Source organism: Marmota flaviventris, chromosome 11, assembly GCF_047511675.1.
Source record: "Marmota flaviventris isolate mMarFla1 chromosome 11, mMarFla1.hap1, whole genome shotgun sequence".
Taxonomy (NCBI): Eukaryota; Metazoa; Chordata; class Mammalia; order Rodentia; family Sciuridae; genus Marmota; species Marmota flaviventris.
The window spans coordinates 53,612,804-53,638,314 of NC_092508.1; the positions used below are offsets into that span (position 1 = coordinate 53,612,804).

General features: G+C 36.6%; 1 protein-coding gene across 2 annotated transcripts in view; it reads left to right on the forward strand.

Annotated features, from left to right (window-relative positions):
• Znf385b (zinc finger protein 385B) overlaps positions 1–25,511 on the forward strand; it is a 289,007-nt gene that overhangs the window by 251,453 nt on the left and 12,043 nt on the right. For both annotated transcript variants that reach the window (XM_027943968.3, XM_027943969.2), the window contains one exon: positions 822–984. In XM_027943968.3, the coding sequence (XP_027799769.2) occupies positions 822–984 (163 nt within the window). The remainder of the gene's footprint in view (positions 1–821; positions 985–25,511) is intronic.

Here is a 25,511-nt window from a genome sequence, read left to right on the forward strand (position 1 = left end):
GAAGGAGATTTCCTAAATGTCAATAAATTAACTGAATATTTTCTAAGTTTGTTATAATTTGGTTTGGGGTTCTTTTTTATTGAAAGGGTTTTTTGTTTGTTTGTTTTTCTTTTTTGTCTTGACCTCTTTTCTTCCTTTTTGATCTAGTTCTGAAGTCACAGATCTACTTATGTTTTGTGTATAAATTAATTTAACACTAATTGCTATGACTTCAGAAATAAGGATAATCCCCACCTCTTTTGTAACATACAGTATCTGTATTTGGAACTGGAATCATCAAAGTGACCCATGAAGCACATGTAGATGTCTCCAGAATGTAGTGTCCTTTCCACCCAATAGCATCTGTTAACATGTTGCTTTATCACCCTGTCTCAGAACAGAGCTAGGAGAAATGGGACAGATGGGTATTTAGTTTGAAGGGAAATGGTTGTGGAAGGTCATGCCCACATGCACGACCTTGGTAGACACTCAAAGCTGCTGCTGTCAGCCAAATGCTTGAAAAATAACCCCAAGGGGCATTGGTGGGAGGGCACTGATGACAAAGCTCACCTTCTTCACAATTTTGCCCTAATCCCGTTGTCCACTCATGTAATCTCTGTTTTTTTAAAAATACAGATTCTCTCTTATATACAAGGAAGGGTTCATTATCTAAAACCTCTTCGGTACTGGTCTACCACTTCATTAAATGCCGAAACATAGTCAAGTGCTGAGTTGTAAATGTCTGTGGTGCCTTTGATTGAATGTATTTTTTTTCCTGCATGGTCATCCATTGTGGTGTTTGTAAGTAGCAAAAAATGAGCCTGATTTGTTCTCCTTTGTAGAGCCAGGCCGAGGCCCACTACAAAGGAAGTAAACATGCCAAGAAGGTCAAAGCACTAGAGGCAACGAAAAATAAACCCAAAATGGTTTCTTCCAAGGACAGCGCAAAGGCTAATCCCAGCTGCTCCATCACTCCAATCACAGGCAACAGCTCTGACAAATCAGGTCAATGACACTTTTCATTCTTTACATTCTTTGTGTTGCTCCTATTCCCCTGCCCCCACCCTGTTTTTCTCCTCTCAGTTGTTGCATGTTACTCTCCATGATTTACTTTTGTAATATTAATATGTTACCTTCACAGGAAGGATTATGTGTTTGCACAGAATCTAAGCATTTGCTATGTTTCCATTCCATTTTGTGAAATATATACATTTAAGAATATATGTGTGTTGATAAAAAAAAATATATATATATAAGTATATGTGCATGAAAAAATGTAAAGGCCACTTGGTCACAATGTGTTTAGACAAAAATCAGGAAATAGATCTAAAATACTGAGTCATTACTCCTTTCTATTCCTTGTGTGTTTGGTTCATGTTAGAGCTTCTAAGTGAAAGAATTCTTAAGCTTGTTTCTAATAAATGTTTTTATGTTTTATGTTTTTACCCCAGTAATGGAGAGTTGAGGAGAAAAAATCGTGGAATTTTCTGAGAATGGCATTACTAAATGAATCTGGAAATTCGTTTAATAATAAAAAATTTCAATTTTTAATAATAGAATTTCTCTCAGAGTTAGAAATTCAAAGATTTTAAGGAAACTGGTTACAAAGTTATGAATTTATTAACAGAAGAACTTTACATATAATTGGAAGCAGACTACTAATGGAAGTGTCTTCTAAGAATTTATTTCTTGAATATGCAATCTATAATATTTCTGAGTAGGTGCACTCAGTGGAAAGAGAAAACACTCTTTTTTTCTTAGCATGGATACCATGAAATTGGATGTTTAATAGGCCTTCTCACCTCTGGCCTTGGAGCTGTCATGGATATGTCATCATTTCAGTATTCTGATAAAGGAGGCCAAGAGGACATGTCCTTCCTCCCTTATGTTCCTTTCTTTCATTAGTGACCTCTCTGTTGTAGGCACTCTCATGCTTCTGATTCTCTTCCACTCATCAAATCAACATTTGAGGAGGAGACTTAAGAATGCTTTCTCATGATTTCCTAAGGCCTTAGAAAAAAAAGAAGTCCATTACTCTAAGGGAAAAGTTCAGATAACCTATTCAGACAAGGAGACTTTGTAGAAAGGGACCGTTACCAGTTAGATACCATAGTTGCTGGTTTCAAAACCATTGTAGCCTAGAAGTTAGCTGCCAAACTTGTTTTAAAAAAGAAGAAGACTTTTTGTTCTCTGTGTAATACTCACAGAATCATATTATCTGATGATCAGACTATAAATGCTAAATCTTTACTTAGCACTTCTTCACATCTAAAGAAAAAGACATAGATAGAGAATTAATCTTTAACCCATATATCCATCAGATAATAATAAATACTATCTACATTTTAGCAAAATTGCAAACCAAAGTAAGGTAAGCATTGTGGCAGTTATTTACTAAAGGTTACCCAGTGTTTGGAGGAGCAGGATCTCTCAACTCCTGACTTCCTGCCTGCTTTCATTTTCTATAGAATGTTGTTGCCTCTATGAAATAATACTCTGCCAAAGATTTTATTACCTGAAGTATGCCTTTTGCCTCCAGCAGAACTTACAACTAAAAGAATAAAATAATGGAGGTTATTGTTACTCTATTCTTCTAGCTTATTTTGTGACTGAGCTAATAGAGCAGTTGGTAGGTATTATAAACATCCCAATGTTGCTACTGAATGTGCTCAGTGCTTCACCTAAGTTATTATTTGGGAATTGAGTTTGCTCTAGGGATAGTAGTAAAAGCACTGAACAGAAAAGGAAGTAGAAAAACGTCAAAGAGTAGGGGATAGAATCAAGAAAATAACATTATGGAAATAGAAAATCCAAAAGAAGGGGCCTGAGTTATTATTACAGTATCCCTTATACCTATGATGAGCTCAGTAAGTACATACTGGAATAAAATTGAACAATTCAAGGCTTTTCTTGCAACACATGAATGCTAGCAGATGTTCAGTGAAACAAAGAGACTTCTTAAGCAGCTATACTTGCCTAGTGAACAACTGGAGCATATACCAGGGTCAAGAACGATGGTGGTATAAACAAGGAAAGAACCAGTCTAGAAGAACCCTGGAGAATAAGAGTAGAGTCAGATGCAGGGTGGGGGGGGGGGCTCAACTACAGCATCCCCTGAGTATATCTGTGGTGATCTTTAATCCTGTGATCTCTACTTCTCTTTCACTTCCCCACTGCCCACCCCTACCCCATACTGCCTGTGATCTAACAACAGTGAGCTCATTACTATGGAACTGTACAGATTTGGACTAGAAATAATGGAACCACTTATATTTTGGAGGGTATACTTCCTTTTCCTTGTTACCTTACTTAAAATCTATATAAATTATTGATAAACTTACTGGTTAGATCATTCAAACTACTTGTCCATATTTTATATAGGTATTAATAGTAATAAAATATTTATTTATCCTATTATGTCCACAAAAGCAACACACAAGTTGTTGGGAGGGGTGACACTGTTTAAAAATAGAGTGGGTTGTATTTGCTAAGTAGATACATTTTCTTTTGTCACCTTCAACTGAATGTAGCTTATTTATTTATTTATTTATGCATTACAATGATATATGATAGTGGATTCATTGTCACATATTTATACATGCCTGAATATAGCTTCCAAATGAGAATTTCCTCATGTGTTTCATATAGCTTTCAAGTTAGAAAATTAGAAGCGTTGCCCAGATGGGAAATCTGGTCTAAACGATGTAATACATAATTTATTGTTAATTACCTATTTTTGAATCCTTGAAAAGCTCCTACTGCTTTGTCAGAGTTATAGATTTGTTGGTAGCTGGCTTTTTATTCATTTAAATTGTCATTTTAGAAAAACAGAATGGTGTAGGTGGAACGTAGTGAAGAACCGAGTGGGAAGAGGAATGTGACTATGACACTTAATTGACTGGAATGTTTTAGTTCAGACAACATTGCCTCCAAGGAGTCAGCCAAACATTAGCATAACAGTCACACTGAAAATTCATGGTTGATTGGCAAATCTCATGAGACTGAAATTCCCTAGAGTTTGGTCTTTTCTTCTGAATGAAGAGCTCTGTCAAGTGGGCTTAAATACCTCTATGTGAGTCCTAGATTTTTGAATGAAAATTGAAAATGTTTCTCATTCGATGCCTGAGCTGCCAGATTTCAAATAATCAGACACTTACAATATCCATAGGGTTGCCTAATTCAATTTCCAGTCTTATGTTTTAGCACTAACAACTTAGCAACAGAGGGTGATTCAGTGAAAGCAAATTTTGTGAGAGAAGAAAGAACCAGGTTGAAGGAAAGGAGCTACTGGGAGAGGAGTGTCCTGGGATTCATAGCACACCATTCAAGGTGAGGTGTAATTTCAGAGTATCTGATGAGGAGCATGGGACCCACAGATGACCTCCCTGTGCTCCTTGAGAGCACTCATTAATTATTCCAAGATGTGATCTAACAGTCTTTCAAGAGCTTCTTATCTGTTATTTTGATACTTGGGACAACCATTTCTCTCTTTATGTTACACATGGGGACATAATTTGGCTCATGTTGTATGTGGATCTGTGCAATACAAAGACATTTGTTATAATATATATAGAAATTTATATATAGAAATCTAACATATATAGAAATTTCAGGGTATCAAGGCAAGCTTTTTGATTTTTTTCCTCTCCATCAAGTAAACAAAGGGGTTTAAACTGCAATAGCAGAAATTTCATTTATTATAAGAAATTCTAACTGCATGATTTTTAAAAAGTTAAGCATGTTTCATTAAAGATAGTTGAGGAAGAATAGCTATCCCATTCATTTTTTTAGAAGTTGGGGCAGAATTAAATGTAAAACACAAAGGAATGACTTTATGGTCTCATAGGATCTGCCCCAACCTTTAATGATGTGTCAGTGGGAATCTGAAACATAGTGAGAGGGAGGAGAAATGTGCTTTGGGAGAATTGGGGTCAAAACACAGCAAGCGTTAGGCAGCTTCAGGAAGATGGCTAGGACATATTGGCCAGACACTCTACCCAAATTTCTCCCTGGAGTTCAAGTGTCCTAATGCCATAAGACAGTACATATCCCTGCAATAATATGCCCCATACATCAAGCTGAAGGCTCTTTTGTGACAGTATTTAACCACTCATAGGTTCTAAAAATACAGAGCCTTCAGAAAACCTTATTTCTTAAAAGTAGTAAAATTCTGTGATAGTTACCCTAATGATAACATATTTTGATAGTCAAACTAATAGTCCATATGTCTAGGCTTTAGTACTGGCATTTAAAAAATTAATTAGATATCATGATGAAAAAATACATTTCTAGTTTAGAGTACATAAAGCTATTTAGAGCTAAGCAGACTTTAATCAGTTGCTATCTAAACAGAGCAGAGCACAGGGAATGATTTAAAATGCCACAGATATATTTATAAATGCTCCTAAGAGCAAAGATGATGGAATCAGTATGTTCTGTTTGATATATAACTATGAGAACACCTTAAATTTTTTCAGCTTATACAATCCAGGTGCACATGTATTTTCATGTGACCCTCCCCATGTCAGGTAGGCCTGATGTTAGTATAAATCTTTTATTCATTCATGCAACAAACTTGATCTCCATTTATTCACTCAACATTCTATTGTGATCTATAGTATAGTATATCATGCATATTTATTTTTAAAATACTAGGGTGCAACAAAGAACAGTAAGACATTTTCTTGTCCTCAAAGGGCTCTCCAATTAGTAATATTTGTTTTACCATCTTGGATATTAGGAATAAATAATATATAGTCACCACCTTCAAGTTGCTCCCACAAATATAGTAAACATTAAGAACCTGGGTCTTGGAAAGGTTGGAACTTATGTAGATCTGCACAATTCAAATCCTAGTAGAGTCAGAAATGAACAGGAACTCAGTACTTCTTCTCCCATGCTTATTCCATTATTCCTATTACTCTAAACTTGTCTGACTTCAGAGAATAAATACAAGTATCCCAATGAGCAAAGTCAGATACCACTAAACAACTTTTTTTTCAGAATTAGTGAGTAGGACCGTGTATTACTTTTAAATTGTCTGCTGACTATTAATACTTTTTGGTAGGCACTGTGGTAATGAAAGGGCCATTAAGGCTTTATTTTGTTGGTAATTCTTGAGTTTCTGTGCTGTTTAACTGTGGTAGAACAAAGCTTAGTTTAGAAGCTAAATTGTTTTTCAAGAGAAAATTTGAACAAATCACTTATTTCAAGTAAATAGTAAATGACAAATGTTCTCAAAACTCCAACTTTACAATGGTAGATTTTACATGTCTAAAGATAAATATGCTCACTGAGATGGAAACTAATGTTGGTAATGGGCATTGACAATATGGCATAAGCCTTGTTCTGCCTCCAAAAGAGTACAGTTGGGTTGTCTCGAGCCTGTCTACATATTCAGTAGCATTTTGGATCATCCCATCCGAAAGATTTCCATTGAGTGCCAGGAGATTGTTTTGCTTAGCCTATTTCTGTAACCTGTGGACACTGTGAGACAGCAGTTTTAGAAAAGTCAGGGGAGAAGGGAAAGGGGACAGGACATCTCAAAACAGCTCAGTTTAGTTTTCAGCATGTTATGCTTTTGCATGGTCGTAGTTCCTCAGCTCTGAACCCAGAACATTATTAACTAGTGGATTGGGATAAAATTTGCCTATCAAGCCTACAGTTTAGCCTTTTACACTCACCCTTTCGCCTTATGAAAGACACTTTCGATTTTGTCAAAGAGTATTTCCAACAAAGATAAAAACAGAGACCCTCGCATTCATTTTTTCTGGGTTTCACTGTGTGTTTCATAGTTTTTACCTGTTGTTACAAATGGGGCCAAGTTTTCCAAATGACAACCTCTCATTTCCACTGACTGCTGCAGGACTTCATCAGTTACTCAGCAAGGTCTCCTAAACTGCCTCTTCTCCCCTTTGGTCTCTAGCAACAGGACCTTGTGCTGTTGAGTAGAAGAAAATGATAGTTTTCTGCTTTGGCAGCATCCGTCATTTATAGACAAAAGCCATCATAAATTTGGCAAACATCTACCCAAATCCAGGAGGACAAGATTTATTATCCCTCATAAAATAATAGATTAACTATATTTATGACAAACATCTTAAGTCTGAAGTTCTGGGGTACAATCATGTAGAACATAAATGAATGCCATCTGTCTAAAGAGAACAGACCATTATACTAAAGCTCATATTTTTATGAAATGAAATATATCATTAAGACTTTAAAAATCAATTTAAAAATGAAATTGCTTCCATCTTTGCCCATGCACCTTGAATTTGACAACAGCATCCTGCCAGGCGAGGCTGAAAATTCTTTGATCGTTAAGTGTTTGTCATCCTTTGGAAATTTACTTCTGAAACTTTTGAGCATTTTATATTACTTTGAGGGAGACAATGTAGAACACTTATTGTTAGTTTCTCTGCTTTTGAAAGCTATTTTCTAGTGTTCCTCTAAGAAAAGTGAACCAAAAGTTGAGATCGATTTATGATTTACTGAGAACCTGTTAACTTGTGATTTATTGGGGGACATGTTGTAAACTGCTCCAAAAAGCAAAACCTTGGATTTCTCCTTATTAAGTCTATCACTATTAAAAAACTTTCTTAACTTTAGACATTTATTTTAGCTGTTATTACATATATTTACAACCTTTCTGCATTGAAAAGACATAGGAATGTAAAAGGACTTTGTATATGCATTGAATAATTTTGTAAATGTATAAACATAAATGCCCTTGAGATTTCAACAAAGGTTGTTACTTACATTTTAATGATATTCCACGTTTTTGCTTCAGGATGAATTCTTTTACAGTCACCTATTTTTCTTACACAGGTGAATGATCAAATAGAGCTACTCAATAAGTATTTTATAGATTTTGTGGTGATGGGGGCACTTATGCTAGGCATTTGGGGAAATCTGAGTCCAATCCTGATGATGCTTTTAATCTAGTGCCACATACAGTTTAAGCTGATTATATCAAGCTTGAAGTGTTTTTCCTGGAAGCATTTCTTTTTTTCTTTTCTTTTTCTTTTTTTTTTTTTTTTTTTTTTTTGGTACTGGGGATTGAAACCAGGGGTGCTTAACCACTGAGCCACATCCCCAGCACCCCCTCACTTTTAAAAAATATATATTTCTTAGTTGTCAATGGAACTTTATTTTATTTACTTATATGAGGTGTTGAGAATTGAACCCAGTGCCTCACACATGCTAGGCAAATGCTCTACCACTGAGTCACAACCTCAGTACCTCCAACCTTTTTTTAAATATTTTATTAGAGATAGAGTCTCACTGAGTTGATAAGTACCTTGCTAAGTTGCAGAGACTGGTTTTGAACTCTCGCATTTCTGAAGTATATTCTTCCCTGACTCCTTATGCAGAGGCTCAGGTTCACTATTATGAAGACTAGGTATATTATTATTAAGTAACGGATTGGTACTCTCATTTCTATAGACCAGCACTGTCCAATAAAAGATTCTGTCATAATGGAAACAGTCAATAATCAGTGTTGTCTAATGTGCATGTGACTAGCCATATGTGGCATTTCAACACTTGCAGTGTGGTTCATGCTATTTAAGAACTGGATATTTCATTTCATTTTATTTTAATTAATTTAACTTTAAGTAGCCACATATCATGACTAGTGACTGCTGTACAGGACAGCACACTTCTAGACTGTAGCATTGTTTGCTTCTTTGACCTGCTGTGACTCTAGGAAGGGTATTAAATTATTTGAGTCTTCTTTGTCATTTGTAAAATGGAAAAAAAAATACCCTCCCTACATCAAAGCAATGTTGTATGAATCAACTGAAATTATCATGAAAGAGTTTTGGGAATGTAAATTATAATAGAAATTCCCATTACTGATATTCTTACAGATCATTAATTTTTACTTATTATTTCTTATTGGTCCTCCTGTAATCTTTTTTTTAATGTTTTTTAGTTATCAGTAGACCTTTATTTTATTTATTTATATGCGGTACTGAGACTTGAACTCAGGGCCTCAGACATGCTAGGCACTGAGCCACAACCCCAGCCCCTGTAATCTTAATTTAGCTACTCTTTCTTGCTGCTGTCACTGAGAGACAGTCTCTTGTAATGATCAACTCTCATATTTTTCATCATGCTGAACCTTGTCTATTCTTTAGACACACAGGACCATGCAAAACATAATTTTAACAGCATATGATAATGTGATTTTAGGAATCAACTTGGTTTTTAGAATACTTAGATAATTAATAAAGCATTACTGCTGGTTAGCCTGTGAGGGCAATTCTAGAGAAAACTGGCATGTGATTTGGGGGACTAAGTAGAGAAGATCCATTCTCAGTGTGGGCAGGCACCATCCAATAGGCTGATCCCCACATAGAAACAAAAAGGAAAAAAAAAAGGAATTTCCTCCTGTCTTTATTGGAAATGGAACACTCTTCTCCTCCTAACCTTGAACATCAGAACTCTAGGCTTCTCAACCTTGGGACTTCAAGACTTACACTGGCAGCCCTACTGGATTCTGAGGTTTTCAGACTTGAACTGAGCCATGCTGCTGGCATCTCAGGGTCTCCAGTTGGCAGATGGCCTATCATGGGACTTCTCAGTCTCCATAATTGCTTGAATCAATTTCTCTAATAAATCCCCTCTCATATATTGATCCTATTGGTTCTGTCTCTCTAGAGAATACTGACTAATAACAGATTTTTGTGCTGAGAATCAGGGATGTTGCCATTAACAAATAACTAAGAATGTGGAAGAAGCTTTGGAACTGGATACTTTAAGAATTTTGGAGGGGCAAGCTAGAAAAAGCCCAGATTTTCATGGGTGGAGTGCTAAGGGGTTTAAAGATGAGAGCTGTAGGGGAAGTCTGACTTCTAGAAAAGAGATTAAATGGTGTCCTGTGGGGGCCCAGGAAGCAAGGTTCAGGGGCTTCAGCGCAGTTGGAATAGTAGTCATTCTTTATTCAGAGGTGGAAATAGCTCTTAGCCAGGCCCAAGGTCTAGCTTCAGTTCCATTTAGCTCCCTGAGATATTTCCATAAGCCTTTTTTTAAAATGCAAGCCAGACAAAGAAGGCACATTGCAACAGGTTACATAAGTGGGCTCATGCTCACAAGCAAATGTTTATGACCTTGAGTACATACTCTGAATCAGAGTAATCTTGACCTTGATTGCATACTAAAAACATAGCCTGAAAAAGTCTTTGTGAGCAAGCCTAACTATAGCTACCTTGAGCCTGCTCTACAAATGGTCATGCTCAAAATGTTGGTAGAAATTTGGACAGTGAAGGCCATTCTAATGAAGTCTCAGACAGAAATAAGGAAGGAGATATTAGAACTGAAGTAAAGACAACTTGATTTTACAGTTGCAATGAAGTTGGTGGAATCATGTATAAGTCCTAGGACTTTATAGAATGAAAAACTTAAAAGTGATGAACTAGGATATCTGGCAGAAGAAACATCTAAACAGCAAAGCATTCTGGCTGCTGCATAGCTATTTTAACCACATACAGTGAGATGTCAGAGCAAATAAATTACTTAAAGATGGAATTATATTTAAAAGGGAAGCAGAATGGAAGATCTGGAAAATTAGCACCCTGGCCATGTAGAAAGTAAAAATAAAGGGTGCGATCAGGCAGTCATCTGCTAAAGATTCACATGACAAGAAGGGAGTTGGGTACTTTCCATTGAGACAATAGGAGACAGACCCAAAAGGCATTCCAGAGATCTTAGAGGTTGCCTCCCTCCCTTCACAGACCCAGCACACCATCAGAGGGCAGAAAAATATCAGAGACAGGCCCAAGGTTCCTTCCACAAGTTTGCTACCAAGAACCACCTCAAGCCTCTGCTGTCTGCATTCCAGTACAGTGCTCCTCAGCATCCCCAGCCGTGGTAGAAATAAGCCCAGGAGCAGCTTGATTTACCCCTCTGAAGAATGCTAGGAGTAAACCTTGGCACCATTCACATGCTGCTGACTTTGGAGCAAGCTGACCGAAGGAACCATGGGAACATGGCTTCCTCCATTTAGAATTCAGAGGATGCTGTAGACTGCTGGGGCCCAGGCAGAGACTTCTTTCAGGGTGGAGCCACCACAGAAAGAACCTTCAAAAGCTATATTCAGTGAAACTGTGGGGTCAGAGCTACTAGGGCAGTGCCTTGTGGAGCAGTGGGAATAGTGCCACTTCTGAGACCGCAGAAATTTAGAAAACTACAGGTATGAGCCTCCAATCTCTGGGAGGTACTGACTAGGCTGAGCCAGCAGAGTTATAGGTTGGCCTAAACCCCTCTTGATGTGTCCAGGAAATAACACAAAGAGTGAAAAATTATTCTGGAGACTTAGAATATAATGTTTTTACTCACTGGGTTATTACTTATATGGGGCATGTTACTCTTTACTTCTTAACTGTTTCTCCCTCTGGGAATGGAAATTTCTGTTTCACACCTGGCACACAATTGCATTTTGGAAGCAAATTACTTTTTTTGATTTCACAGGTTCATAGTTGGAGGAAATTTGCCTCAGGATGAATTGTAACTTATGTCTCACTCATACCTGATTTAGATGAAACTCTGGACTTTGAACTATTGAATTGATGGTGGGATAAGTTAAGACTTTGGGGACAATTGGAATGCATTGAATGTATTTTGTATGTGAGAAGGACATGAGTTTGGTGGGGCTAGGGGCAGAATGCTATGGTTTGAATGTCCCCTCCAAAACTCATGTTGAGATGTAATTGCCGTACTAATAATAGTGGGAGGTGGGACCTTTACAAGGTGATTAGTTGGATTAATGTTGTATCATGGAAGTGAGTGAATTATTACAGGAGTGGGTTCCTGATAAAAAAGATGAATTTGGCCCAATTTCCTTATTCTCTTTCTTACATGCTCCTTTGCCCTTTTCCCATGTTATGATGCAGCACAAAGACCCTCACCAGATACCAGTACCTGAAAGGTGCCATTCCAAATGAGAAATGCCCCTGCCTGACAAGTCTCTTCCTAGTTTCCTGAACAGTGGGGGGGGGGGGGACACATTTTACTATTTATAAATGACCCAGTCTATTATATTCTATAATAGTAGAGAACAGACTGAGACACAGCAATATCATGAAACTGAATTATAATTGTGTGCCTGATACTGTGCCAAGTTTTCATATATACTCTTTACTTAAAGATTATGATAGACCTATAATGGATACTAGAAACTTAGAAATACTGGCCTAGGGCAATTCAGATAGAAAGTAGATTTAAGGCCAGAATCTCACCCAGGCTATCCTTCAACTCCACTACCATGATATTCTACCTGTGGATAAAGGTTTCTGGGCCTTACTGCTTATGCTTTTTGCAGTCTGTTTGAGATTTTATTTCACTAACTGACACTTCTAGAAATTTCAGAAAGGTCTATTATTTCTTTCCCTACCCTACTTTATAACTGATTTTCTTTTTTTTTTTTTTTTGGGGGGGGGGAGGAATTAGTGGATTCATATAAGGATATTTTTACTAAGGTGTGATGCTAGGTGCCATTTTCCTACTCTGCATCTGAAGCATAATAAAAAGAGCATAAGCCAGGCAGACTGGGTCCACCTCTCAGACCTCACATAAACCTTGACCAAATAATGCTTACTGAGCTTCTGGCTCCTCATCTATAAAATGGGAGTGTTAATACCTACCTTCTAGGGTTGCTCTCAGGATTAATGAACTAATAAATGCAAAGTGCTCAGCTCAGTGGCTATCATGTAGCAGACACTCAATAAATAGCAGCCATGAAAAGCAACCATTTGTTGTTCAAAGAAATTTCCAGACCCTGTCCTTATTTTAACTCTATGATCATTTCGTGCCATGCTGGCATGCAACAGTGCCCTGCACTTACATTCCTCTTTATATGCTTGTTTTATTACCTCAGTAATTATATGCACTTGTGTTTTCATTCCAGGACATTAAGACTTGATGAGCCTGATTTTCCCAGTGAGACATTTAAAGAGGTGAAGACCCTTCTTGGTCTTCCTTTCATTTTTATATAATAGAGGAAACATCTTTCCACTCATCTTCCCACAGGTTTTTGTATCCCATTCATTATATCTTCTGTAGCTCTTGGTAACCTACTCTATACATGGTAGTCACATAGTTTTCACATTTTATGTGAATATCATTAAGCAGAATTTAATGGGAGAAGATCCAATACACTCTCTAGAATGTAGACAGGGCAAGAAGACACAGGTTAGCTCTTTTTCTTTGTATTTATGATGAGAGATGGCCTACCTCACAGGTTGACAGGCTGCCCTATGCTCAGCTACAGTATTGGAAAGTAGGGACAACCTGACACGTTTCCACCTGTCCAGAGAGAAAGTTGGGCCTGGCCACTGGGATCAGAGGATTAGGAGAAAGGTGCCGTCTAAGTGAGAAACACCGCTGCCTGACAAGTCCCTGCTGGCATTCATATCAATAAATAAGGAGAAACTTGTCAGCCCATCTGTTTTATTTCCAGCTTCTTGTGAAAATTTTCCTTGGGGTGTGATTTTTTTTTGCATTGTCAGCTATTAATTACTTAGCCTCCAGAAATTATATACTTTGTTTTCTTTAAAATATGAAATGACATAAATACTAGAATTATCACACTAGATTATTTTATTCCTTGCTTTCAAATATTTGAACTTCTGTTAAAATTTTTATGATGACTTTTACCCACCTAACTAGCATAATGGTCATATTTAAGTTAAAATAATGTTTTCCTTACTACCATATCTTTGTTCTAAGTTTTCTGTTAACAAAATAATTTTACTCAATATGTAAATTAGCATACAGTCATTCCCTTGGTATCCATGAGGGATTTGTTCCAGGACCCCCAAGTACACTAAAATCTGCAGATGCTTAAGTTCCTTATATAAAATGGCATAGTATTTGCATATAACCTACATAAATATATCCTCCGAACTACTTTAAATCATCTCTAGAGTACTTATAATACCTAATACAATGTAAATGCTATGTAAATAGTTGTTATACTAAACTACTTAGGGAATAATGACAAGAAAAATGTGTCTGTGCATGTTCAGTTCAGATACCATTTTTTTCCTGAATATTTTTAATCTATGGTCGGTTTAATTCATGGATACAGAACCCATGGATACAGAGGGCTAACTACTGCATTTGAAGTTTAGGAAAAGTTATTTGCCTATTTGTTTTCAACCAAATTTTACCCAGTCCTTTGACTAACCCAAAAGACATAGTGATTAATATCCAGAAAAATAAATTTAAATTACTATACTTTGAAAAATCATTAGCAGCTATTCAGCTTATATTACTTGTGGCATTTTAAATTGAGAGAATCCTTTTGGAAGGCAACTTCATAGAATAAATTAATTACTATAAAAATGTTCATTCCATTATTTCAGTTAATTCCTCTTCCTTAATTCTATATCAAGGAATAATTATAAATTCAAAGCAAGAAAAGTAAAATATTATTCATAAAGATGCCCATGATAGCATTATTTATATTAATGATCAATGAAAACAAAGTATCAGTTCATAGAAATTATTTAAATAAACTATTTGTATTATTCAACTTTAGGTTGGTTTCATTTGTTTTTGTCTTATTTTGAATTATTTATACTGGAGGTTGATCCCAGAGGCACTTTACCACAGAGCTGCATTTGCAGTCCTTTTTTATTTTTTGAGACAGGACCTCACTAAATTGCTGAAGGTCTCACTAAATTGCTGAGGCTGACTTTGAACTTATGATCCTTCTGTCTCAACCTCCCAAATTGCTGGTATTATAGGTTTGTGCCACTGTACCTGGCAATATTATACAATTTTAAAGTAAATAAAATAGCCATATAGAAATAATGAGTAATGTTTATTAAAAAGTTATAAAAAGGACAATTGGTTTATTAATTTGTGTTTTCCTATATATTTATTGAATCCCCAATGAATAACCAGCATCATTCCAGGCAAAGAGTATCTGATGGTGAATTAAATAGACTTGGGCTTGCCTTCATGAAAGTATATTCTCTTGATGGATAGATACTGAACAAGTGATGACAAGCTTGATGAGTGAAAATAAAGAAATACTAACCTAATTTGGGAAGGCAAGGCAGCCTCAATGGAGGACTTAAGCTCTCTCTGCCTAGTGGATGAGAAAAAGAGCCAGGCAAACTGGGACCCTGTTTCAAGAGTGGAGAGGAAAAGGATTCTAAGCAGAAAGATCAGAACTTCATAGATTTAAAATGTGAAAGACGGTCCCACAGAAATAACTGAAGCAATGAAAGGACACTGGGGGCAAAGAAGGGAATTTAGGATGTTGGTAAGAAAGTAATTGAAATGGCGGGTGAGAACAGAAATGAAGACAGAAGGAAATTTAGGGCATAAACACAAAAGTTCTTAACCTCTTTTTGTTCCAGGGATTTCTGTGACCAACTAATGATGCCTATTCTTAAACAGATATTCTTAAACCCATAAAATGGGAATTGTAGTTTTATAAATAAAACCAACTCTATTAAAATACAAGTGTTAATTTTTATGATTTCATAATATAGCAATAATGTGCTAAGTAAGATCTAGCAATAGGTCTAACGTCTACCATAGTTTTGCAGTGGTGATCAGGATTCCAGCATTCTATGACAACCAAAATGTCTGATAAGACTAATTTCTATTGGTGATAAAGGTATAGGTGTTGCTGAGTCTATTATAGTTTGTTACATTCATTTATGATTGAAGAAAATGCTGAATTTCAATTAGCAATAAATGAAAATAAAGATTTTTTTTTCATTCAAATTTATGGATGATGACTTGAATTCCTGAGCCCCTTGGAAGTCTATAAACTCCAGGTTATAACTCCTATTTTATGTGACAGAATTGGTTTTCCCCTTCTATTTTCTGTATGCTATGTTACAATAACTTGTAATGTCTTGATGGAGTCTGTATCTTGGGCACAGGTAAGATGAGAAAGAAACTCCTTGCCCTTTATTTTGTATTATAGCTATGAGGTTAATGGTTTGTAGTGCAGTATCATATCTATTTCTTGATCAATTCTGTTATTATCAGAGTCATAAGTCTCCATATAGTGATATTACTGTTAGTTTTCCATAACTCTAACAAATACCTGAGATAATCAGTTCATGAAGCGATAAGGTTATTTTGACTCGCAGTTTTGGCAGTTTCAGTCCATTGTGGATTGGCTCCTTGCTTTGGGGCCTGTGGCAAGACAGCATGTTATGGCAGAGTATGTAGCAGAACAAAGCTGCTTTACCTCATGGCTAGGAAGTAAAAGAAGAGACAGGGATTAGGGTCCTGTTATCCACTTTAAGGACACAATTCCAATGACCTGAAGACCTCCCACCAGGCCCTGCTTCTTCAAAGTTCCACTCAATCCCATCTCTACCAAGCCAGGGACAAGTCTATGACACATAGGTCTTTAAGGGATATAGTAGATCTGAACTATAGCAATTTCTGAGACCTAGCATAATAAGAAACCCCAGATAAACCCCTTTGGGGGACAGGCCTTTTAAATAAAAAATGATAGACTTTCCCCTGAAACCCAGAGGTCTTAAATATAAAGGTGGATTTGACAACTTCATAAAGCAGCAGATTGAAAGATTAGAAATGTCAAAATATAGCACTTGCCTACCTTGCAAGAGGACCTGGGTTCAATCCCCAGTACCAAAAAAAAAAAAAAAATGTAGAAGTATTATTGACTTTTAGCAATGTATTTCTAAATGATTGATAGCTTTTTTATGTCTGGACTATCTAGCCCTGGAATGTCTAGGCAGTTCCTAGTTAGGTCCATAAAGAGGATGAGCCAGGTACCTATCTGCCTGGAGCAGTCTGAAGCAAAAAGCTTCTTTCCCAGCAGTAATTTTTCTGCCTTGATGAGACGAAAGATGACGAAAGACTCAGTTTCCTCAGTAGCTCTCAGGCTGAACAGTCCATAGTCAGTGTGCCCCACACCCTGCCTGGAATGTCACAGCTCAACACTGTACCGATCTCTGCATCTGGAGAGGCAGGGGGAGCTAAATTCAAATTTTTACTTGTACTTTCTGAATCTAAGTGTCCTCTGAAATAGGGCCATTCACTTAAAAGAAAAAGACCCTGTTCCTCATTCTACCTAGAAAATTAGTTTTTAATCTTATTTCCAGCCTTTGAATCTCCACTGGACCTACTCCCTGAGGGACTTGATTTGAGTGACATGACTTACTTATTCTATTTTCAATAATAAAAGCTGCCTCAGAAATAACTTTCACATCTCTCGGTGACAAATCAGAAAAGGGGCAATTTTTCAACCTAAAGAAGTTGAAATCTGATTTCTCTATTGTGCAAGTCAAATGACTGGAAAACTACACAAAATAGGAGAAAGCTATTCATTAGATTCAAACTCGAGCAAACAAGCCCTCTCTTGCACTCACTCAGAAAAACTGACAAGTTCACCAATATTAGTGCCAGTTCACTGATAACCCAGTATAGGCTGCCCATTTTAAACATGGAAATACTTGGTGATGACACTGGTTTACCTAAGACTGGCAGCTTCTGCTCCTCCACAAAGTGGTACAGCAGACAATAGGGGCCATTGGCATGCAGTGCCCAGAAAAGGAGGGCAATGACTGATATTTTATTGAAGGACAAACCCACTGCAAGGGGCAGGAAGCCCAGTGGTCAGAAGCTGATTGACACAGGGTTTCAGTTGGAAAGAGCATCATCATTCTGTGTCAGGATTGTAGCCTGGCAGAGAATTACTAGAACATGTGAATAGAGTACAGGGCCAGTTTTAAATTTACAGAATTACTCATTTTGCTTTCATCAGTCCTAAAAAAGTTTATCAAGTTTTTTGCCACTGTTTTTTTTTCTTAAAATTACATACAGATTTTGATTCAGTGAAGAGTCACTTTAATTTATAGACAATTTTCCCTGCTTTCAAGATTAGTCTAAAGTCCACAATATGAAAATCAGACATAAACATAGTTAATTGGGAATTAGTAAGCTTCAAGGTGATTGACAATGCTTGAAGAGACAGGGTTTCTAGAAATTTGGTTGGAAGCATGATAATGTGCATTGGATGTCAAAGACCTGACAAATTCAGACTGGTATAATATTTTAGTGCTCCGAACATTTTAAAAACTAGCTTGGCTGTCCTTGGCTACTTAGTGTTTGGGGGCTTATGGTTAATTACTCTGTTTTGTTTTCCTTATCTTGCAAAACAGCATAAGCCATGTAAGAAACTCTTAAAGTTTCCAAAGGTGGTCCAGCAGTTCACCCTTGAGTGGAAATTAAGATCAGACATTTCCCAACAGAAAGTACTATGACTAACAGACAAGTCAACCCACTGGTAGGTGTTGTGTGACAAACCAGCCTCTACTATACTATGCTGGGTAACCCCTGGGGACACTTGAAATTAGATCCCCGTCTAAATGAGGCACCTATTTGGAGGAAACCTAAATGGGTAACTGAAGGACTCCCAGTGTACTGAGTCAGTCTTGGGCTACCTGGTATGAAATTAATGTGCCCTGGGGATGTGAGTTAATTTGAATGGCACCATCACTAAGACACAAAGTCTTATAATGACACTTGCAGTGATGGACATCTATGGAGAGGCAGCCAGCACCTCATTAGGGAGTTCTTCCTGCCAAGGAGGGTGTTAAACCACAGAAAATTAAAGTCTAGAATAAATTAGTGAAGAACAAAAGACAAAGTTGGAAAGACAGTTTCAAAAAGGTGGAGCCCCTTATAGGTCCAGTCCACACAGGAGATGGAGCTAGACAATTAGAAAATGGCTCCCATGGTTTATTTAAGGGGATACATCAAAGGCAGGGATAAGGTTTCAGGGGTGGAGTCTTGCTTCATGAAGTCTTGCAGTCAGCAGGTTGATTGGCACCTTGGTAGGTCACACCCATCTCAGAGGGGCTGTGTGGCTACAGCAGGTCACCCCATCTCTGGTGCTGTGTGGGATCTTTGGCAGAGCTGAAGGGGGAGTTCACCTGCATCAGGTGGTCTATCCCTGTGGGGGTGCCACAGAAAATTTCCCAATGCCAGACCTATCCCCTCACTGGCTATGGTGCCTATAGTCCACATACAGCCCACAAATGGCTCTCAACAGGCATCTAACATCTAAAAGGGTGAGGAAAATTAAGTAATGACACAGGAAATAGTACTTAGAATTTCTTAACGAGAATGATGACATAAATATATCTACTATGTAATTGATGAAAACTCATATAATGTAGTACACTCTAATTTAATATTACATACATTACATTCTGTAATAAAACATTATAGAATGGATTGTTGAACTAGAAACTTCTAATGACTCTCCAAACAGAACCTCTAACGCTCCATTAGAAAACTTGCCAGAAAGTAGGACACCTGTTTAGTTGCAAAGAGGGCTGGCTCTACTTTGGTCATACTTTATTTTCACCTTTGCTTTACATTATTCTGGCATAGATACATGGTTTAGCTACATCTTTATCAGCAGTACATTGTTTATCTATATCTAAATTTGTCTAAGATTTCTAATAATAGAGATAATGAAATCAACAGATTTCTTTATTTTATCCATCATCAAAATATTGGACTTGGCACAAAGGAATGTGTTTATTGTTATGACTCTAATTCATATTACATTTCCTTAAGAGATCTATTCTTAAGATAATTGTCTTAAGAAGAGGGTCTTGAGCCTGTAAGAAAGGTAGAGATTTTGTCTGTGAATTTACGAACTTTTGATAATGTGGCAAAGAAAGTCACTGGAGTGAATGAATTAGATCATATATGCCTAAGAAGAGGACAACAGGGTGACCTTGAACAATGCCAACAGTGACAGACAGGTAATGAAAGACTTAAAATGAGCTACTGTAGAGGCCAAAAGAGAACTAGACAAAGAAATACTTAGAATACCAGCGGAAGGAAAGTGTTGTGGAAATCAAAGGGGAAAAGTTTCAAGAAGGAACTTATACAAAGTTCAAGAAAAGACTACACAAAGATCACTGACTTAGGAGGGTAAGAAGAAAGGAAGTAGAAAGGGCCACTTCACGTGACTTCAGGTGGAGCACCAGAGAGAGGGTAGTTGGGAAGGAAGCTTCAGGAGTGAACTGAGTCAGGAAATGACTTTTGGAACATGGTGATCTCAACATTCTGTAGATGGAAAGAAAGAACCTAGTAGAAAAAAAGCAGATGAAGCTATAGAAAAAGGAGAAGAGATGTAAAAAATAGCCCAAGTGGAAACATATACTTTTTCTCATGGATGGAAGAAATTATAATATCAGGGTAAACTTACCGAGCTTCCCCATTTCTCTAAGATATAGGAGACCAGATAAAGCACATACCTATAATCCCAACTACTGGATGGGGGGAGAGGGGTGGGCGGGTGAAGCAGGAGGATTACAAGTTCAAGGCCAGCATGAGTAATTTAGTAAGAACCTGTCTCAAAATAAAAAAATAAAAGGAATGTTGATGTAGCTCAGTGGGAGAGTGCACCTGGGTTCAATTCCCAGTACTAAAGAAGAAGAAAAAGATACAGGAGACCAAACATTTGCTGATGAGGGTTTGGAGTACTGACAGGAAACTTGAAAAGAAGGATGACGTTTTCATAAGGAAGTTGACTTATGTGTGTATTCCCTGAGTATATCACTTTTCCCCTCATTTTTCTAATTTATTTACCTCTTCTCTAGGTAAAGAACTTTTCATTTATTGATGTTATTGATTATTTATTAGATAACTTAATTTAAGGAAATCTAATCTATAAGATAATAGAATTTTTAATAATCGTTTACAATTTTTGAATTTCAATGAAAGCTCTGCTTTAAAAACAGAATGTACCACACACATGACCCAGCTATACCACTCCTCAGTATTTATTCTAAGGAATTAAAGCCAGTGTACTATAGTAATAACATGTATACCCATGTTTATGTAGCACAATTCACAACAACTAAGTTATGGAACCAGGCTAGGTTGATGGATGAATGCATAAATAAAATGTTTATATATATATATATATATATATATACACACACACACACACACACACACACACACACACACACACACAAAATAAGGTTTTATTCAACTATAAAGAAGGATGAAATTATATCATTTTCAGGAAAATGAATGAACTTGAGAACATTATGTTAAGTGAAATAAGCCACATTTTTATACATGGAAGCTAAAGAAAAAGATGTGGAAAAAAGTTGAAGAGGAAAATCTCATGAAAATAGAATATAAGCCAGTAGAGCAGAGGAAGGGGGACCAAGGCAAAGAGGAAGAAATGGGAAAGGAAGGTATGGGGGAAAGAAATTGACAAAATTATATTGTGAATATATCAAGAATATAACAACAAATCCCACTATTATGTATAATTTTAATGCACCAATAAAAATACATATAGATTTTTAAAAAATCTTTAAAATGATGCCTTGGGAGTATAGCTCAGGGATAGAGCACTTACCTATCATGTGCAAGGCCCTGGGTTCAATCCCCAGCACCAAAAAAATAATTAATTAATTTAATTCAATGGTATATTCAAATTATTACTAAATTTTTGAGCTCTTTCTAAGCATAACCTTCCAGGAAAGCATCTAATAAAGTGAGACAAGCTGATGGTTATATCTGACCATAATCTGCAATGCTGGCCTTTTCTTCCTGCTCCTTTTGACAGGTACTGTTGTTATGCCACAAATGAATTCTCTTTCTTTGTACATTCAACAATTAAGTGATGCTCTAGCATCTGTACAGCTCTTACTACATTTTTTTTTTTGCAAAGAACTCCAAATTGGCTTGTTCATCTTACAGCTTGTGTGCTGCATTTTTGCAAATCCATTAGCTATCTTAATGGAATTCTACTTCAAACTTTAAAATATCTGTCATCAGCTAGTGGTTTCAATCCTTTGCACTGTGTCAAATGTGTAGATAAGGCAGAGACAAATGAGGCAAAGGCTTAAGAAGTCTTCTGCCACACATCCATTTACATACATACAGGGTTTTGGGAGGGGTGTTTTTGTCTGGCGTGGAATCCCATGGGCTTTGCAACTTCATTTCTCACAAGACTGCACAGGGAAGCAGGTACTCTGACTGACACCCATTAATTTCTTATTGTTCAGAAAGTAAACGATAAAGGAGAAGAGAATCATTTCAGAATTCCTTATCAAAGTGAGCTGACTTGGTTTAATGAGTGTTAAATAATAATATAGGCATTGCTTTGTTTTTTGGAATAATAATGAGGTGTTGCTTGGGTGCCTGTGAATACAGGATATGTGACCAGCTGTCTTTCACTGCATGCCTCTGTTATCTAAGTCTTTTTAGTGAAATATGAAGTGTAAAGGGGGAAAATTAATTACCTAAATTGACAAGTAGTGTCCTTTAGTGACTTCAGAAAGCACAAAGTATGAGTTTATTAAAACTGTGGCCTTACTGATTTGAGCACTTTTCTCAAGTTCTGGAACTCCTTTGCTCTTCTGGAAGGTTTGTTTTGGAAAGATCGGTGGATATCAATGAGCAAAGCTGTGGTTTTCCAAAGGCTCTTTTTGACAAATGATGAATGCTACACAGTAAATTGAGAACCTATTACATATTACATATATCATTGAAAAACAGTATATTTATATATGTGTGTATATTAAAACTATCTAAAATGTTAGTATTTAAAATTATAATGATAAAAATAATATGTAAATAGATGAATAATGTTGCTCCCCCAAATATTAAAAAGTAAAATCATTGCTTTATGGCCTAGGGTGTTGAACAGGGATAATCCCACTGTGATTTGCTTATAAAGAGTGATCCACATATTTTTTTTCAGTCTTCAGCAATCAGTGTCATAGATTTAGAAATCCGTAGCACCTAAGTATGTAACAGAATCTAGGATCTTAAAAATCTTATTGTGTGAGTCACCTGTGCCTACCCCTCAAAACTAATAACTTTGTGTCTTCTAACTGAAGCCTTACCTATACAATCTCCTTGGTTCCCAAGGCCAGTAAGAAAAGGGTGGTATTTCGCACACATGAATTAAAGTACCAATCATTTAAATCACTTGCTTGATATTAATAAGTCAGTCATGGGAGGAACTGGGATTCCTATCCATATATTCCTAGCTAATAAATCAGGAAGTTTCATTAGCATTCTAAATATCATTATCTCTAGTCCTACTAAATGGCACTACCCATTACTTACCAAGTGACCCTGCCCAAATGATAGTGATCAATTTCCTTTCTTTCTCTCTCTATCCCACATCTAATCAATCCATAAGTCTAGTTGGTTCTACAAGTCTATATTAACTCTGTTACTGGAATAAGGTCCATGCTGCTAACTGCTCGAAGGCCAATATTTGGGAGGCAAGAGTTTATAGGAAGGAATCAAGTTTATTCAAAGGCCAGCCCTGAAGAAGATGGAGGAGCTATTGTAAAAGCTCCATCCTGTGGCTCTCAGGGGCACAAAGGACTTTTATAGGGAGGAAAAGGAAAAGCAGAGCAGACCAAGTCTTTGTCAAAGGCCTATGTAGCCTCTTTATTCTTCTTAGGTCACAATAAACCTCCACCTCCTGGAGCTAGCTCCCATAGTTCTTTTTATACAGACATATTACTTTCCTGCAAGTTAAACCTCATGGAAATTTACATGCTGTGTGTTAGTTGTGGCTTAGAAATAAAGATAAAAGAACTTAAGAGAGAGTCCTTTCCTGGCTTGTAGAGTGGTGGGAAGAGTACAAAAGGTTCGAAAGTCCTTGATTTTGAGACAGCTTCTAAGGCCTTTCCATTTCTTTTAATCCAAAGTCATTTAGTATGCCAAACAATCATATTTTGAAATCTTGTTTTCACAGCCACAACAACAACAACAACAACACACACACACACACACACACACACACACACATTTGATTAATTCCACTGAGTTGGGCTTGGTCTTTTTAATTGCTAACTTGAGTACCTAATATAATACATAATATATAATAGGTGATCATTAAATGCTTGTTAGGTAGATGAACAGTTACTTTCTTATGATTACACTACTTCATACCACCCACCAAGGAATAGACATGTACCTTCTCTTATTGGTGAGATAATTACCTCTCTTATTTAAGTTTTAAACCTTTGTAATTTCTCAGAGGCAGAAAAAGTCTTAGTGATTTTAATTCATACAACTTGATAAATCAAAACAAATGTTAACAAAAACAATAATGTAATGCAAGGAAATTTTTACTTCACATAGGGAACCAGAGATCTTCTTTAAAGAGTCCATTAATCAAGAAGAGATAACTCAGAAAAAAAAAAAAACAAAACTCTACAGAAAAAGTTTTGTTTGAAATGTATTTCTTAAAAGGCAAGTGTCATTTGCATTTCTAAGTTACATGCCAAGTTGCAGCTATTGAAGAGAAAAAAAATAATTTTCTCTCCCTCTAAGAGAAACTAGTTGAGAAACTGACCCTTTAATAAAATACAGACTAACAAGAGAAAAACAAACAGAAGTTTATTAACATGTATACCTCAGGTGTACTTGAGAGATATTCAGAGAAATGAATAAAAACTTCCAAGAGATAGCTGTGAAATTCAGGTGTTAAGTACCAACTTCATCTGGAATCAGTAAAGAAGAAAGGCCAGTTGTGGGCAAGCATCCAGGGAAAGCACAGTAAATAAGGGTAAGGCTCATCATATAGATTTAAGTCTGTGCCTTCTGCATTGATGAAAGTTTCTAAAGATTAGAATCATCCTTTTTTTTCTGGTACAAGGAAGGAAACACCTTTATAAGTAGTGGTTTCCTTCATAGATATAAACTTTCCTTACAAAATGGTAATTCCTACTCTGATCTCAGAGTTTTTGCAGTGGCTGTTGTTCCTCAAAATAATCCTTAAGACAAAAAGAGACATATTTAGATGTAGTGTATTCTGGTATCCTACACAACCTTTAAAGAAATGCTGTTAAACTGGGCATGGTGGCTCACCCCTGTAATCCCAGTAGTTTGGGAGGCTGAAATAGGAGGATCACAAGTTCAGAGCCAGCCTCAGTAACTCAGTGAGGCCCTAAGCAACTTAACCTTTTCTCAAAATAAAAATCAAAAAGTGCTAGGGATGTGGCTCAGTGGCAAAGCATCCCTGGGTTAAATCTCTAGGAAAGAAAGAAAAAGAAGGAAGGGAAGGAGGGAAGGAGGGAGGAGGAAGGAAGGAAGGAAGGAAGAAATTTATTTTTCTAGTTCTCAACAATTTTGCCCATCATGTGCTATGTTTTCAATGGCATCATATAACTTAAATTCACAAAGGTGTTACCATCTACTCACCATATTTACTCCATAATATCAGTAGCTAGAGTTATGGTTAGATTGTAGAGCACTTGCCTAGCACATGTGAGGCACTGGGTTCTATCCTCAACACCAAATAAATAAATAGATAAAATAAAGGTATTGTGTTCATCCACAACTAAAAATATTTTTTAAAAATAATATCAAAAATTCAAGAAGGTATTCCCAAGGCATTCTTAGTATAAGAGCATTGGCTCAGGCTTTAGGAAATGTGCTCAAATTCATGGTCTACTGTTTATTAATTGAATAACTGTGGGCAAGTTGAAAAATCATTTAAGTCTTGGTTGTTTTTTTAA